This window comes from Anabrus simplex, chromosome 10 (genome assembly GCF_040414725.1).
Source record: "Anabrus simplex isolate iqAnaSimp1 chromosome 10, ASM4041472v1, whole genome shotgun sequence".
NCBI classification, from domain to species: Eukaryota; Metazoa; Arthropoda; class Insecta; order Orthoptera; family Tettigoniidae; genus Anabrus; species Anabrus simplex.
Window position 1 is genome coordinate 6,558,343 of NC_090274.1, and position 17,576 is coordinate 6,575,918.

Here is a 17,576-nt window from a genome sequence, read left to right on the forward strand (position 1 = left end):
ACTAGTTAGACTTCATTTTGGATCATTTTCGAAAAAGGAACTCTAGATATTTTCAATGTATATTTTAAAATACCGTAAGCTTTTATTTTAATGTTCTACTAACACTTACGATTTTATGTCCACCTGTTAATATGTTGAGAAATATTTTATTTTTCAATTTTGTAATAGTTTCTTCTCAGAGCGTACTTTGCTGCAGCTGAATGTTCAAGTGTACTAAACTCTCACGGGGAAGAGAAGGAAATTAGTCTTAATGCGGTTAGTATTCAATTCAAGATTCATAGTGTTAATGATGTCAGAGGACAAGACATGAGAAATGCAGTGAATCTCGTGTTTCCATTCTCGACGTTGATTAATATACAGTGACTTTCGCTCGTCTTGATGCTATGTTTATGACTTCTTCATTCAGTGTGGACATACGTAAAATCTGATATTTGTCTTTAACATTGGCAGCTCTCAGTTTCTGTAAAACTACTTCCTCGCTTGTTAATGTCACATAGCAGTGGTGTGTTTTGTGCCTTCAGTTTACCAGATCTATTTCCAACAGACTTTGCAAAAAGTAAAATTTCGACTTAATATTACCTAAACTAAATTGATTCATTATAACACTGCGGCTCTAAATATGAAAATTTAACTCGTTTTGTGTTATCGCGCAAGGAATGTTGACTTCGACCTGTAACACAGTCTACTGAAATATGTGGTAGAATGTTCGTATAGTTCACAAATGACTGATATCAGTCTCATTTCTCATGTGTACAATCCTTGTTTTACGTCGCACCGACACAGATAGGTCTTATGGTGACGTGTGTACAATCTTGCAATTCATCAATTATGTCACGTTCTTGTATAAAATCCAGCGATAATATTGCAAACCTTAATTTAAAAAAAAAATAAGAGCCCAGATTATTGTTACCCAGAAACGTTATGTCTTCTGTAAATGCTTTCCCTATGCCGCCTTCCCTTTCGTGCCTATCAAACACTCAAGTGTGATCTTTCTTATATCGGGACCATTAAATAAACCCTCCTTTAACTTTCCTTCAGAATGAGTTGGAAATTTATCCAAATGTATTTATAACGGCCACCATTTTTTATAAACCAAGCTGTACGTCGAGAGGTGATAGAATAATATATTGTTTAGTATCAAACAGTCGGTATGTGCTTACAGGTGATGTCAGTGTCCTAAAAATATGCAAATTTCCGAGGCAGTGAATTCACCGCCAACTAGTGTTATTCTTTTCCGAATCTTACCAGTAATACAGTTGATTCGGTATCACCACCTTCGTATAACAAGGAAACAAAGTCTTCTGCAGTTGAATAAAAATGATTTTGAATTGTAGGAATGAAATATTTGTGAAATTGATGTAACTATCCTGTCCTTTCAAGCCGAAAACTCTAGCGCTGAAGGAAGCCGTATCCTCTTTCTCCTTTAACTTGAGAGACAACTTAATCAAATTACATGCGACACTGTAGAGGGCTTCGTTGAAAGTCTGCGAGCATTTAGTGCAGTGACGGTGGTGTTCTCATCGCGTCTCAAATGGAATGTGCTTCAAGAGAACCTGTTAGTGTACTGTGCTGGCAATCAAGATTGGAGACGTGGAAATGACCGAAGATGGTAGGGCCCGAAAATACAGACTGTGGCTGCCCTCTCGTGCCTTTGGACTCTCAGGCACTGTCGACGACGTCGTCTGGACGCCTGTACAGCCGCAGGCAACTCAGGGCCAACTTACATCGAAATATGGCTCGGATGCTGAGGTAGGGTATGCATTTCAACCTGATGTTTGTGTGTGCATGATAAGTTTTAGCGTTGTGTATTCCAGTTTAGCTTGGAAGATCTAACCCGCATTACCAGAGAGTTTTCTAGGAGATAGCATTTATCCAGAACGAGATCTTATTTCCCCATTCATTCGTGCAGTTCTTAATTACCTCGTCGAGAATATTTTTTTCAGTCAGCTAACCTGCCCTCTTTTTGTGCCTTATCCACGTAGCGACTGCTGCTCCAAACAGTTCGAAGGTAAATTTTCCATACCAGTCATTCAGATTATTTAGCCACGCTGTTCTTTTCGCTTGCCTTCGATGTTACCTTCCTTTGTAGAAGAGACTGTATTTCTCTGTGTGTCGCATGACATGAACGAAGTGTACTCACTATTTCCTTTGCTTGTTTCATATTCTCCAGCAGCTCCACATTTCGTACTTTGCGCAGTATGTGTCTATAAACCCACATTTCAGATGCTTCAAGCCCTTTTAAAATGGTGCCTGTCAAGGACAAATACTCGACTCTTGTAAAAGAGGATGGAAGATCTGGAAGCCTGATTTTCAGTTTTGACGTGTTATTGCAAAACAACATTTTTTTATTCTAATCACATTATGCTCCAGTCCCAATTTCTTCTCTTTTACATTCGTCTACAATACCACATTTCAAATATTTCCTTTTTTCTTGCTATTATGTACGCTCCGTCCCCCCCCGCTCCCTTGACACACACACAAACATGAAATATGGAACCTAGAGGAACGTCGCATGAGAAAGGGGATACGAAAGATGAAACTGTATTTCTAATACGCAAGAACTGAAAATGTGCCGGTCATCGGGAATCGAATACACAACTAGCGTAACATTAAAGTGCTTGTCTGTGGATACAGCTACAGGGCAAGGACTGGATTACTTTGAATACTCGTGAAGTACCAGTGCGCTCCTCCAGGCATGTGAGGAACTAATTCCTTTTAAAAATACAGTTTGTTTATTTAATCGTATGGTGGTTTTATACAATATATATACACAAGGCAAAATCAAACTTTAAGGTCCATCCTTCTCAGCTATTCAGTAAACCGGGTGTGAGAGCGGACAGATCGTCAGGAGTGCCACGGTACGAATGAAGAGGACAGCGTTGGACCAGTTCTTCCAGGTTACAATCACACATTGGTGAACTGATCCAACCCCACGTGTACCTGAAATAGTTGGAACAACCTTGTCCGGTTATTTAAGGAAACTAATGACTTCTCTAAAGTCCTGTAATTGTTTTAATGTATTTTATTGTTACCTATAATACTGCATGTATATATGTCGAACCCTTGTCCCGTTCCTTTCCGTCGGGTGTGAAGGGAGATGAATCTTCGTAGCGAGTTTTTACGCCGGGGTGCCCTTCCTGACGTCAACCTCATCAGATGAGTTAATGATATGAAATGAATGACGTGATATATGATAGTAGGAAGGGAGACGGTAAAACTCGATGTCAGCCCATAGCCTACTCCTGCTGAGTAACACCAAGGCTTTACCTCCCCATCCGACGGACAGCGTCATATGCCCTCACTCCATATGGGAACTGGGTTTGGAATTTAATCGAGGCCTTTGGTACGCAAGCTGCCTCTGTGGATCAGAGGTAGTGTGTCTGCCTCCGGATCCCAAGATGGTGGGTTCAAACCCGACAGAGGTAGTCGGATTTTGAGGGCGGAAAAAAGTCCATTCGACACTCCACGTCGTACGATGTCAGCATGTAAAAGATCTCTGGTGACACACTTGGTGTTTACCCGAGAAAATTCATTAAATCTCAGCCATAGACGCCCAAGAGAGGTTCGGTTTTTCTCGGTCTGCCCTCTAGTAGGACCAGAGTAAAACGGAACGTCGAAATTGACGAGCAGACAGCCAGATGGCGTCAAGTTGAAATGTCTGCACACGGTAGCTGAGGCAATGCGATTATTATTATTATTATTATTATTATTATTATTATTATTATTATTATTATTATTATTATCGGCACGCAATCTACTGATTAGAAGTTGTATAGCAGCACCTCCCCTACCCGTCCGGCCAACATCCTGCTGGTGAAATAGTTTTCGACCAGTGGGACACGAACCAGCAAACCACGGTGTCAGACCGTATAGACTATAACGCCTTACCAATCGTGGCCACCAGCTGGGATATTAATAATCATTTCCCATTTTCACACCAGGCAAATGCTCGGGCTGTACCTTAATTAAGGCCGCGGACGCTTCCTTTCCACTTCTAACCCTTCCTTGTTCTGTCGTCGCCATTTAAAACTGAGTATCGTCACTCAGTCTGCCTTTACTTGTCTTGCCCTTCATGGTCAAGTCCACTCTCCTCACATGACCCCACCTACCGAAGCTAGTTTATACGTACAGCTTCATGGAATTTATCCGTAACTTAGCCTTCAATCAATCAATCAATACTGATCTGCATTTAGGGCAGTTGCCCAGGTGGCAGATTCCCTATCTGTTGCTTTCCTAGCCTTTTCCGAAATGGTTTCAAAGAAATTGGAAATTTATTGAACATCTCCCTTGGTAAGTTATTCCAATCCCTAACTCCCCTTCCTATAAATGAATATTTGTCCCAGTTTGTCCTCTTGAATTCCAACTTTATCTTCATATTGTGATCTTTCATACTTTTATACCTTACCTTTATCTCCTCATTGCTAATTCCCTCCTGCCATTGTTCTCACCTGTTTGTACAGACAGTCATTCCCACTACCTATGTGTTAGTTACTTCCAACTTATGAATAATATAGCCTGACTCCATCCAGCTTTCACTTATGTACAACAAAGTCAATCCGAAAACAGACAGTGAACTGATCTTTTAAAACTACAGAATACCGCTGATCGCTACTCATTAAATCAGCTTTTTTGCACCTTAATTGAATCTCACTTACTGTACTACGATCCTGGGAAAAGCACGTCCTAAATACTGGATATAATCCACCTGTTTTCGTTTGGTATTCCCTTTCTTGATATTCAGTCGCTGCATCACGAATAATAATGATAAATAATACAATAGTAATATTTATGTTCCCCAAGAGCTGTTTAAGAGGCGATAGCTCGAATAGCAGAATTCTAGTTCCTTCACATTCCAGAAAACACTGAGAGTAATGAAGTGACACAGCAGAGCTCGACAATAACTGATGACTTCACGAACACGCTCTCTTCACGTGATCCCTGGCTAAAGAAAACCGAAACCTTGCAAATACAAAAAATGCACCTGCATCTTTACATACTGCATAAGCTTTGCTAACTTTCAGTATTTGCTCTCAGTAAGATGTTGATTTGGTCTATCCATGTCGCCTACACACAAAATACTGACTCAGATCTCCTGCAGCTCTCTGGGCCATCCTTTTCTTTTCCAGGTAGGTGTTGCAACCGGCATCATTGATAACCTCTGTATCGCGGCCTTCCTCTGTAGTGTGTTCCCTTCCAACATATTCATGAGTAGCCCATCGTGTGTCTTCTTTTCACTCAGTTCCACCAACAGTTTTCCTTTCTGCGAATATTATCACGGATTTCCTCATTTGCAGTCTTGTTTACCCAGCTGTCCTGTAGTATACGCCTGCAACACCACATTTCTAGCGCCTCTAATAGCTGCTCCTATTTTCCACGGTTCCCAGCCACACAGATCGATTCTCCATCTTTTCATTTTATTTTTTTCCTCAGTCTCGAAGGCTACTTTTGCCTGATGGATCCTGCTTATAGTATAGTCTCCGTGGCGCTCCGTTTGCTATTTTGTTTCCCAAATATGTAATTTTTATGATATCGTCCAAATTGTGTAACTCATTTGTGACGTCGTGCACTTTCCCCCTACAGTTACTCCCTTGACCGAGGGGAGATGGAGAACAATAATTTAGAACGTAGCTTGAATCGCGAAACAAGGTTTGTGTATCGCGGCAGTAAGGGAACGTAGCTTTATTATCAAAGAGATTCTTCGGAGATAGTTGGGTAGAATGTGAAGCTGGATCTAGAATATGGTGAGGGTGGCATTATCATGCTTGCACAATCATTTGTGCGGCTCTGTCCGCTTTAACAGCACCCGATACTTTTACTCTTGGGTAATGTCGGAAATGTTTCATTTTTAACGAAGTACTGTTAATGGCTTATTCGGTCAAAAGTGACAACCGTATAGCGCACGGTCAATAGTCACGATAAAGTAAACTCCAGAATGCGAACACACTATTTGTATACTATCAGAGTGTGTAATTTTAAACACTCTTTCAGCATATCAGAATAAAACAGTAATAGTATATGCATCGTAAACAGTTATGTAATGTTGATAAGTCCGAGGTTGACACGTGGGAAAAGTGAAAGCTCCTCTAAATAGGAGGGAGTGACGTCGGACGCTTAGGCCCGGTTTCATCAACACATGTTAAATATATACTAACAAGTAGTTAGTTAATACGGAGTTAGAAATTTAACATCTTGTTAGGTTTCTTGCGTTTCATCAAACTTATCTTGTGAAATGTTAACTAATCGACTGTTAACTCTCCCAATATTGCGAACTGGTGCGAATCAAGGAGGCAGTGGTACGAACATGCTGTTTTACAGCGCGCTCCGATGCGCTTTTGTTTGAGCACAGCTGTAATATATGGCGCGTGAAGTGAAACGGAATCGTAGTTCTAATTTTTCCTCCTTCGAAAAAGAGTTGTTAATTGAATTAGTTAGTAAATATATATATATAAGTTATTGAGTGCAAGCACAAAGATGGCTTGACGATAAAAGAAAAGGACGAGGCGCGGGAAAAGTCCGCGAGGGTTTCAATGGGGGTAAACAGATACTTTTTTTTAGCGGGTATCCGCTGTCACCTAACAAAATCACTTCGTTAATTGTCCCACTTCAAACTGTGCTCCGATATGGGAGTTATTAAATATTGTATTGTCGTGTGCAGAACCAGACCACCTAGCAAGTATATCCCCGATTTGGAGGTTAGGCTCACTAATCACCTGAACATTAACAGAGAAATATCCCTTTCGATTACGATATATTTCAACCCAATTGCCTCCAGGTGATTGGATTCTTACATGTGTGCAATCTATTGCACGTAGAACAAACACCAGGAAAACGGCTTATTTCATAGAAGTCGCGGATAATTTGCTGACGCTCTTCTACTGAAGGGAATGTTATATACCTCCTTCTCATGGATGCTATTGCTGCAGACACTCGACAAACAACTCTATTAACAGTGGCTTTAGAAATTCCAGCATTGTCTCCGGCCATTATGTGAAAATAACCAGTAGCAAAAACTCGTAATATTATCAGTACCTGCAACATTGGAGAAAGAGGTAAGTTTCACTTCGTAGGATATTCTAACCTCACTTGAATTTCGTCAACAACCTTAGCAACGACTGTTTCCGATAACCTGTATCTATGAAGAAATTTCGGATCCGTCAGATTTTCAAAGTCATTACGTCGCTGAACTCTTCTTCGATCAGGATTGTTTTGTATAAGATCTAAATAGAGCAATTCCGCCTCGAAAGCGAGATTCACAGCAGCCATTTTGGAACAGGTTGATAAATGCTAATGTTAGCCATTTAACATTGGAAATGGCTGATGTTAACTTTAATACGCAGTTTAACATTTGTTGATGAAACGCAAATTTTCTTAAATCGTATGTTAAAATGATTTAACACCTTGTTAAGTACTAACATGTGTTGATGAAACCGGGCCTTAAAGTATTATAAATAACATTTTGGGTGTACATGTTTATATCGTTTCATTATTATAAAAATACATTTTGCGATGTTTTCATGAAAACTGTTTATTAATTTGATGTCCCTCTATTTCTTAAATCCATAAATAGCATTTTGTTAAAAATGGAAACTTAATGACGTCTATACTCGCAATAGTAGTACAACATTATGGTTGGCGATGATGATGAAAACCCGACAAGAGTCGAACAAACCGCTGTTACCACAAAGTGCCTATTAATAAAGCCTTCTCTCTGCATGAAATAAACTCATTGGGTGCAGTGTTCTGGATTTTCATGACCTTACTTCAGAACGAATTCAATGAAATTAAGTCTGATACCAAAATTCAAATATTAAGGATACATTTTTCTAATGAAGTAATAAAAAGTGGTATAAAATTTCCCACCTGCCTTATGAATTGAGTTGTATATAAATCATATGTGTGTATATAGTTTACAAAGTTTGTCTGCTATTGCCTGAATCTAAATACAGAAAAAGGGGGAAAGTTTCATCTAAATTGAAAAATAATTTCCAGGAATGCGGAAGCATGCCTCATTCCATTGTTTTAGTTTTGGATTAAGAAGATCCCAAGTTTCAGTGCTTTATGTTCAATATTGCAGAGAAAGGAAGTGTCGATGGTCTCTCTTCCGCGTGTCCGAGATTCAGCTGTCACCTGACAACAGTGCTGTAGATGTTTTGTACGCAAACTCTTGGTGAAGTGCAAAGGATTATTTTTGCAGGAAACTAACAAGTTGATCATTCTTTTTGTTTTTATCGGCTAAAACATGCGCCGAAACACACGAAGGCATATTTTCCTGGAAAATTTAACGTTAGGGTTGGGAAGAAAATGCATATTCACTTGGCAAGACTCGATATTTTATAGGACTAGCCTTTTCGGAAGGGTCCCAGGCATATATATTTTTCTCTGACTTTGGTTAACCCGTAATTGAATGTGAAATTTAATCCAAGATGCATCAGCTCGTTAGCATCCAAACATATTTTCATATTATTATTAGTAGTAGTAGTAGGGATGAACGTAAGATAAAAACTCTCTACCTTTACGACTAGGAATACTTTAAGCTCGACTGACGGGGAAAAGATATTTCAATATTATTTGGCACATCAGCGCTCGGGGACTAACGTTGAGCTGCCAAGATAAGGTTGACGTTGTTTTCCGGATTCTTTCGAAGACCATGCATAAATAATGTGGGCTGCTGTCGCATTGAGATGGTTCATGGTTGTGGCTTGTTGATGATGACTGTAGCCTTGACATTGGACGAGCTGCACGCTGGTTGGCTGTCACGGTCACGTGATGTCCACGCACCCACCACGCACGTTGTTCCCGTCAAGGTGGGTCTGTCCTTTCGCCTCCACCGTCTCGCGTTTTCCGTAAGAAAGAACCCACACGCCATTTCACTAATAGCGACCCCTGACTGATAGCGAAGACATAGAGTAAATGTGAATAGATTTCGCATCCTTGATTCTGGTTTCGACTGGACAGCATATACCAACAGACTCGTACTTTACACGAAATATTCGCTAATTCAAATTTTATTGCCAGCGAACTTTGACGGTATGGAAGTGGTATGAAGTCGTCATGAGTCCTGATTGCCTCTTTTAGCTGGGAAGATAATGGTGGTGACTGTTTAAAAAGGAAGAAACACGTGAATGAACGGGCACTCTGAGAACGAGGGGAAAAGGAATTACAAAGTTAGGGTCTGGGGGGAAGTGACTCCCCAGACTTAGGCGAGCGTGAAGAAAACAAAACGTGATGATGCCCTAAAACTCTGTCTTCGTCTGTCACTTACATGCTCTAAATGGCATTACTGTTGCCAGGCAGCATTTAAAATGTTGACTTCTAAACAAATCAAGCGCTTCAGACTCCATCTAAGAATATTTTTAACATTCTAAGCAGAAAAGGGAAAATTGAAATTAATATTTCATAAATAATCCCTTCGCGAGCTGACTGGTACGGGTGCGGTCAAGGGTCTCGAAGGGCAAGGCTGCGTTCCAGGAGACGGAAGCTGCCTCTGGCAGTCCGCCATCCCATTGTCCTTATGATATCTCGCCTCCCTCCTAGTTCGAAATGTCTGCGTGTTTCTCCCACCGTCCTTTAACGAGATGTCGAACGTCTCCCTAATTCCTCGTCCTATAAACGACTATTCTCGCCTGTTTATTCTCTTGAATTACAACTTTACTGACATTCCACGTAATCTTCCCACTGACAGCTCGGAACCAAGTAGCTGGTCCCCTTACTCTTTAACCCAAGTTTGCAACATTTTCGTAACATTGCTTTTTGGAGGACCTTCACGCCATGTCCTTTACATCCTAATATATAGTAATTGCCACGTAAGGAAATACCCCAGAAAGTAAATATCGCCGCCCGATGCTCTTCTTTTCTCTTTTTTGTAATGGCTGATCACTGCTGCCAACCTGCCTGGTTACATATTAAAATCATCAGACATAACCATAACAAACTAACCTCAATGTAAACACCGATAATGAATGTTTCCCTACCCTAGTAAATGATAAAAGATAAGATGAAATAAATCAAGATAATTATGAATATCTCCTCAATGAGGAATTAAGGAAATAAACACACTTTCTCACTTAAATTATCTGTCTTTATTTTGATATACAGTAGGCGTACTATAACCATATTCTTGAAAAGAGGGGCGTGTTAAACGATGCAATTTATTTAATAAGTCTTTGCAGTGTGATTTTCGAAAGTTCCAGACATCCAATGACTTCCCTTTCTTTTGCGCGAATATTTCCTTCTCTCTTCAAAACCGATAACCAGTAAGGAGAGAGATTATTGGGCATATTTTCAGCCTGCAGGCTGGTTATATCTTCAAGCTTATCAGGAAACATATAGGAATACTAATGTGCCAAGCTCCGTGAACGGAATTTAGGTCAGCTTTCAAGTTCACTGCAGATTTGAAAATAATAATGTTATAAGTTCTACTGCCAAAATTTCGTCCCGCAAGAGTTATTTCATGTACCGGTAGATCTAGACATGAGACTGACGTATTTGAGCACTTTCATCATTTCACACAAACTATGTTATTAAATGCATTATCCGAACATGCCACAATCCTACTTACCTGGTATTAGCCAAATAGATTTACAATCCCACAGAAAAAGAAAATATGCTTTAAATATTCTCGCAAATGTATCACTAGTGACGTTAACGGCGATGCGGTGGCAACACGCACTTCACGCTAGAGCAGTGATTGAACGTTGCCAACGTGCCAGATTAACGGTAAATGTAAGACGTCGTATCGGCAAGTAGGGTCCCTAAACTGTATGGTTACCGACACTGAAAAAGACCCAACAGCAAGAAAAGTAACCATAAATCAATATCTTAATATTACAGGGGAGAAAGGGTAAGGTTGCACCCTTAGGGTACGTCCTTACACGGAGAGGACTATAGAGATGGGTAAGAGTAGTTCACCAGAAGGACTAGTGTCAGAACTGCTCAGTCCCTGAAATGTACAGTTCTTTGGGAGCAGTTCTTTTAGTTCCTACTCTTCTCCCTCAGTAACTTCGCTCGCTAAAGTCCGTGATCAGCACGTGGGTATGTTATATCTGCTCGCGCTTCGCACCACAGCAGCCGAATGTACCTTTAAAAATTAACAATCATGATTGTTTTAAAAGGCATAGCAATTAGGTTACTGAGAATAAATTTATTAATGGTTGGATTTTCAGTGCATTTTCTTTAAATATCTACAGGAACACTGTTACAATACCTCTGAAATTTGGCCATCATTCACAAGATAGATCACGAACCGTGGTATTAATTTCACTTGCAAGTGGGGGTTTGGAAAAGGATTTGGAAGGAATCGGCCATGGTTTTTGAAGAAGGTACTGTTCTAGCATGTTCCTCGAGGGAAAAGGGAAAAGTACGGAAAACCGTTAGAGAACAGCCAATGGGGAGATTCAAACCCACAGCGCCTCTCGAGTCCAGGTTACAAGCAAGCAGTGCTTACCGTCATGCTACACCGGTCGGCGATAAACTGTGAGTTCGGTGATTCCACATTATTAATATTTTGATCATGAAACTTCGGCTATGATTTCAAACTCTCTAAATATCACATTATGTGCGTTTGGATTATGCCTGTTTTAGCTTAGAGTACTTTACATCACGAACACAAAAATGTAAAAAAAATGTGTCGATACTTACATAAATTTAGGCCAAGTTTATGGTTTCCCTACTGGTGTTTCGTATTGCAATCAATCTACACAAGTAAATTTTCATTTCACTAGAAAGTTTCCTCAGCGCACTCCTGTAGAAGAGTCTCTGGCCAACCTTCTGGTTAGTCTTACTCCAACTCCTACTCCTAGTCCCATCACGTCCCGCTCAAATCGCATACAAGCCTCTCATTGGTCGGTTGGGACTAAAAGAACTACAGCTCTGTAGCTGTCCTCCCGACACGAAAATGTAAAAGATTATGTCGACACTAACATAAATAAACTCTAAGTTTTATTGTTTCGCAACTGGTATCACATAATACAACTAATCTACACAAATAAAATTTACATTTTACTATTCATTGGCCAACCTTCTGTTCAGGTTAGTCTTACTCCTCACGGCCGACTGGATCCCTCGCTGCGCTGAGCTAGCTAGAGCGACGCATCAAGTCGGCCGTGTACTCCTACTCTTAGTTCCATCATGTCCCGCTCATATCGCATGCAAGCGTCTCATTGGTCGGTTGGGACTTAAAGAACTACAACTCCGTAGCTAGTCCTTCCTTGAAGACTTACTCATCCCGAGGAGCAGTTCTTTAGGAGCAGTTCAATCAGGAACGACACATCTCTAATCCAAAATACCTTCATAACCATATGAAGAGATCTGTAGCCTTTATGTACAACCGCGTTAACGCCCAGGTAGGCTACTTAACAGTGATCCCCTTGAGGTACTTTCACTCTGTCAACACAGGACTTTTCCTCTCGGTGAAACTTACCTTCGTCCATAATACCATTGTCTCCTGTCCGTTTCACAACATTGTTGAGGTTGTTTTGCAGTCACATAATTCTGCAACATATTATATTAACCTTTGCAGTATAACAGGTCCGATCCCGCGGTGTAGGGGACAACGCGTCCACCTGTCACCCGGCGGCCTCGCGTTCGATTCCCGGCCGGGTCAGGGTTTTTTAATTGTAATGATTAATATCCCTGGCATGGGGACTTACACACAACATTCCACACTACCACCATTCCAGTTACACGCAAGTTCATACAATATGGTGCCAGTAGGGGCAAAAGATCCACATGGGTAGATGCCCCGAACAAATAACATTATTATATAAAAAATAAAAAAAAAATGCAATATAGCGTCATTCGCGAAGGTAATTCCAGTTCTTTATTCATACGTAGGCCTATATAGAAGGAAATACAAAGTTCCACTAACAGTGCCTTGTGGAACCCCTCATAATCATTACAGGGTTAGACAATGCTCCATCTGCTCTAATTATCTGAGTTCTGTTTTCCAGAAATATAGTCACTTCTGTCTAGTAGCCCTCATTTTCGTCACCAGTTTGCCTATAAAAGCTTTGGATCAACCACTAGCGATAGAGTCCGTTAGACCTCCTGAATCTAAATTATATCTTGCTGGAATAACTTGTCCTAAACCCGAATTGCCTTCTGTCAAACCAGTTAGTAATTTCTCAAACGTGTCTGTTATAATCAGAAAAAATACTTTTCCAGAGCTTATGTGCAACACTGCCTGGCCTACAATTATCCGCTGTATGTTTATCAGCCTTTCCTTTGTACACTGGGACTGTCAGTAATGGATTCAGCTGTGCAGCTAACATTGAAAATGTACTTTCTCCCTCAACTGAAAGAATGGGGCGTACTTAAAATGTACACTATCGCTGTTTACTAAATTACGGCCATCTCATGTTTCGAGTGAGAGTTCTTCTCTAGATGTAACCTTGCACATCATTGCGGTGGGGGTGAGTGTTCAGATGCAAATATTGAATGTGTAAAATATCTGTGTGCCTTTAGAGGACGGGTATTAACGGAAAAAAAAACGAAAAAATGCAATAACAATGGAAGTAAAAAAACACGCTCGAAGTTATGGTCGTAATTTGGATTTTGGACGAAGTTCAACTAATATGCCTGGAAAATGAAAAGAATGAACAAAAGTGCTTTTTAACAGACAAAAGTGTCCCAAAAATATGTTTCAAAATTCTCCAATTATCACGAAACCCTGTAAATTGTAAAGCCGTTATTTTTCTGCGTCTCCAGAAAAAGATGAAATTTCAACAAAATCCTCGCCGTAGTGACTTCAAAGTAAGGAGTCATCCTTGTAGTTTTGTGTGACTGTTGATATCGTGATCATAATAACTGGACACCTAGTTCTATAATCAAAATCATGTAAAATTTCGCAGTAAATTTCAAAAACCCTACTTTCATTGCTCAACCAGGGGGGGGGGGGACACCAGCGATGCCACCCGTCCTAAATTTCTCGGGACTTCTTGAATTTGAGGGAATCCAGCGTCCCGGATGAAAGTCTTTCGGGACGTGGGATGTCCCAAATTCCGTTCTTGTCCTTGAATTAATTTTAAGTTTATACCAATATAACGGATGTTAATAGATTTAACATGAGGTGTCGAATTGATCAAAGCAGATATTTTAATTTCTTCTTTAATTTTGAGTTGTTCTGAATTTGTAGATTTTGTGAAAGACAAGCAAATTGCGATGCACCTCCTTGCCAAACGTACAATAATTGGAAGAGAATGTAAGCAAAAGAAAAAAAGGCGTTGTCATGTAATAAAATCCGAGTTGAAAGAGAGAAAATAAGTTGTTTAATTTATCCCACTGTGGGTCTTCGTAAGTTGTCAGAATTACCTGTAGCAATACTTTGAGGGTATTTATAATATGAAAAGATCAAAAGACACAGGTGTGTTCATATAATGATTTGTGATTTCAAGCTCTGAATTTTCAGGGATTCATTTAGATCCTTATCGTTGTGGTGATTATTGTTTTGGAGACAGAAGAACCATAAAAGAACAAGAGTTGACCAAGGGAGGTGGGGGAGTCGAAACACTGGCAGCGTTCTTCATTTCATGCCATGAACGAGCACGATTGAAGTGTGGCCCGCGGTCTGCCCTTATCGTAGCGCACCGACACAGATGGCGACGATGGCACAGGAAAGGGCTAGGAGTGGGAAGAAAGCAGGCGTGGCCTTAAGGTACAGCCCCATCATTTGCCTGGCGTGGAATTGGGAAACCACGGAAAACCATCTTCAGCGATGCTGACAATGGGATTCGAACCCACGATCTCCCGAATACTGTATACTGGCTGCACCTAAGCGAACTTCTTTTTTTCCCTTCGAATTCTAGATTAATGTTACGGCGTGCATTCATCCGTTAGGTATCACATTTGACTGGCTTCTCACCAAAGCGACTGCAGTTCGTACCCCTTTCCATTCTTCTTTTTCTCTCAAGGAGGTTGTGGTTTTATTTCGTATTAGCGTAGCTACATCGTGTGTCGGGAATTCCGCGTCCACGTCTCCTTTCTTGCCTTGTATGATCATCATCTTCCTGGCATACCCGTCAAGTTTCTAGGGCCTATCCGCAGTGTTCATATGGTGATTCGTCCGTTGAATGGAGCTCTGTGTCCCCCTATCCCTACCTCATTACCATCCTACATCCAGACGCACAGATCGCCCATGAGCATCAAACAAGAAGACGTACCCCAGGCGCGGCCAACATGCCCGGGAAACATAAAGGTGGATATTTAAAAAAAATGGATTATAATTTTGTTCATAACCATATCCAGGCTATTTAAAGAGACCCGTGTATTTCTGTTGGCAATTCCTGGTAATCTTCTCCGTGGGCATTTTAAGAGTACACACCATAACAACATAACCTTACTTCATGCTTATACACTGTGTCTCCAGCGAAGCTCTTTTCTGGCTGTCAACTTTTGATATGGAACTTTAGTTATGAACTTGAGATGGTTGTTGTGCATATTGTATTTGTTGTAACCAAGGTTGAAATTTACAAAACACAACTTTTATTGCTTCACTTTATGATATTTACACAAATAACTGAAATTTATTTTGAAGCAAAAAAGAATATTGAAGCTTGAGAAAAGTCTGTCTTTATACAATATGTACAGGTTTACAGTCTTTATATACACTTCTATCTTGAAAAGATAGTCTTTGTGAATTGACACGTTGATAGTCGAGAACTATCTGGCACACTAACATGAATGTCTTTGAGAGTCCTTGTTTGTTGAAGTGCCTGAATTCCTAAAAAGCAAGTTCAATTGATTGAAGAAATTCCACCTAGCGAAACTAAGGGAGCTTGCATAAATTAGGGAATGACAATGGCTTGTCAAAGAATTACGGAACATAGGCAGCGGAAACAGGTAAGGGAACGGTGACCAGAGGTGAAACCTCGTACTGCCAGAAATTCAGTCCACCTGGTCGAAGCACATTTTCAAGAGGAGTAGCCTCCGTGCTCGACGTAGGGTGTATTCTGGAGCTGGACACCGGGGCGAGTGGGCAAGTGAGCTTTTTTTTTTTTTACGGGGGGCCCCCGTAGCCCGCTCCCCCGCCGTGACCATCGACTCAATCTACATGGCCTCCGACATGCTATTAGTTTCTAAGAAGAAAAGAGATAGCTGGGTAGAGTGGGAAGTGATACTACAGGAGTATCTGCCTGTCCCCATGCACAGCATGTTACCAGGCCAGATGTGGTGGTGGGTGTCAATAGTGGTGTAATCGGGTGGTAAGGGTCAGGAAAAAACCACATAGGCGGAAATAGAAAGATGCCTACATGTAAAACCTGACATTTTGTAGATAGCACATGCAAGGATGTGGGTTGGAAATTTTTCCAGGTTGTGTTAGTGAGGAGTAGGTATCATGCACAGGTCATGTCCATTATCCAGAAATGTTTGTTCGTTATATGGGGATCAGCCTTCTTGGCACTGCGGGGTTTTGTGCGCGGGTCCAATGGCTTCTGGGCTTTGGAACCACAGGAAAGGTCCCATTGTCCAGCCGCCACTGTTCCCTGGTGCCAAGCCTCCATGTATGGAGAAGGGATGAGCCAAGCCAGCTGTATTGCTGGGGCTAGCGTCTTCTTTAGCGTCTTCTTCCTTGCTCATCCCTAGGGTGTGTCCCTGCGTTGCGGTGGTGGCCACTCTTGTCACGTCTAATCTAGAGAAAAACATACACAGAAACATACATATATATAAACAATGAGGCTAATCTTGTGCGATTGTTGTCCATGGGTGCTTCTTGAGGGGCTGGCCAGCTGCTTTCCCTCGTGTTACTGAAACATATACATAGAACAAGGAAGCGGAAATTGTTATATACAATTTTATTTACAATTTACATACAGTGGTTTTTTTTTTTTTTTTTTTTTTTTTTTTTGAGTGGTGTCGATTTGAGTATATTTTGGTGAGTATATTTTGATGAGTTATGCCTTAGAAGGTGTGTGGAGTCCGTTACCTTCTATTCCTGTGGCTGAATAGTATTTGTTTTGGCGTGGGGTACTTTTTGTATTGGTCTGGGTCGTACCTTCCAATACCCCTGATTAGGGGATTGATTTTGTTGCCCCACGCCTTGGTGTACATTCGTAGTGTCTGCTTTCTAAGGTGGTATCTTATAGAGCGAGTGTTTGTTAGAGTGCGTAGTTCCCTTATTGCCGTTCCGTAAGGGAGTTTTGCCGCTGCTCGCAGGCATTTGTTTTGTATGCGCTCAAGGCTGTTTATGTTGGTTTTGGCCGTGTATCCCCAAGCTGGGGCAGCATACATGATGATTGGCCTAATTAAGGCTTTATACATGTTGACTGCTACCTTGGTGTTAATGCTGGATCTGCTGTTTAGTATGGGGTACAGTTTAACAAGCCTTATTTGAACTTTCCGCCTTAAATCTCTGACGTGGTGTAGCATCGTTAGCTTTTTGTCTAGGATTATCCCTAGATATTTGGCTTTATCGTGCCACTCTATTTGTTTGTTGAATAGTGTCAGCGGTTTGATGTTGGTGGGTTGGTGCGTGCGTCTGTTTTTGCGTGTGAACATCACTGCTTGGCATTTCTCTACGTTGACTTTAATGCGCCATTTAGTGAGCCACGGTTCCAGTGTGCGCAGCGCTACCTGGAGCCTCT

At 41.0% G+C, this 17,576-nt stretch overlaps 1 protein-coding gene across 2 annotated transcripts in view; it reads left to right on the top strand.

Moving 5' to 3' along the window:
- LOC136882067 (protein bunched, class 1/class 3/D/E isoforms) overlaps positions 1–17,576 on the top strand; it is a 285,530-nt gene that overhangs the window by 96,583 nt on the left and 171,371 nt on the right. Inside the window, exon 1 of one of the 2 annotated variants that reach the window (XM_067154573.2) lies at positions 1,377–1,749. The exons of the other annotated variant lie outside the window; for it this stretch is intronic. Within the exon in view, the coding sequence (XP_067010674.1) occupies positions 1,607–1,749 (143 nt within the window). The 5' untranslated portion in view covers positions 1,377–1,606. Of the gene's footprint in view, positions 1–1,376; positions 1,750–17,576 lie in introns of those variants that run through there. 2 annotated transcript variants of the gene reach the window in all.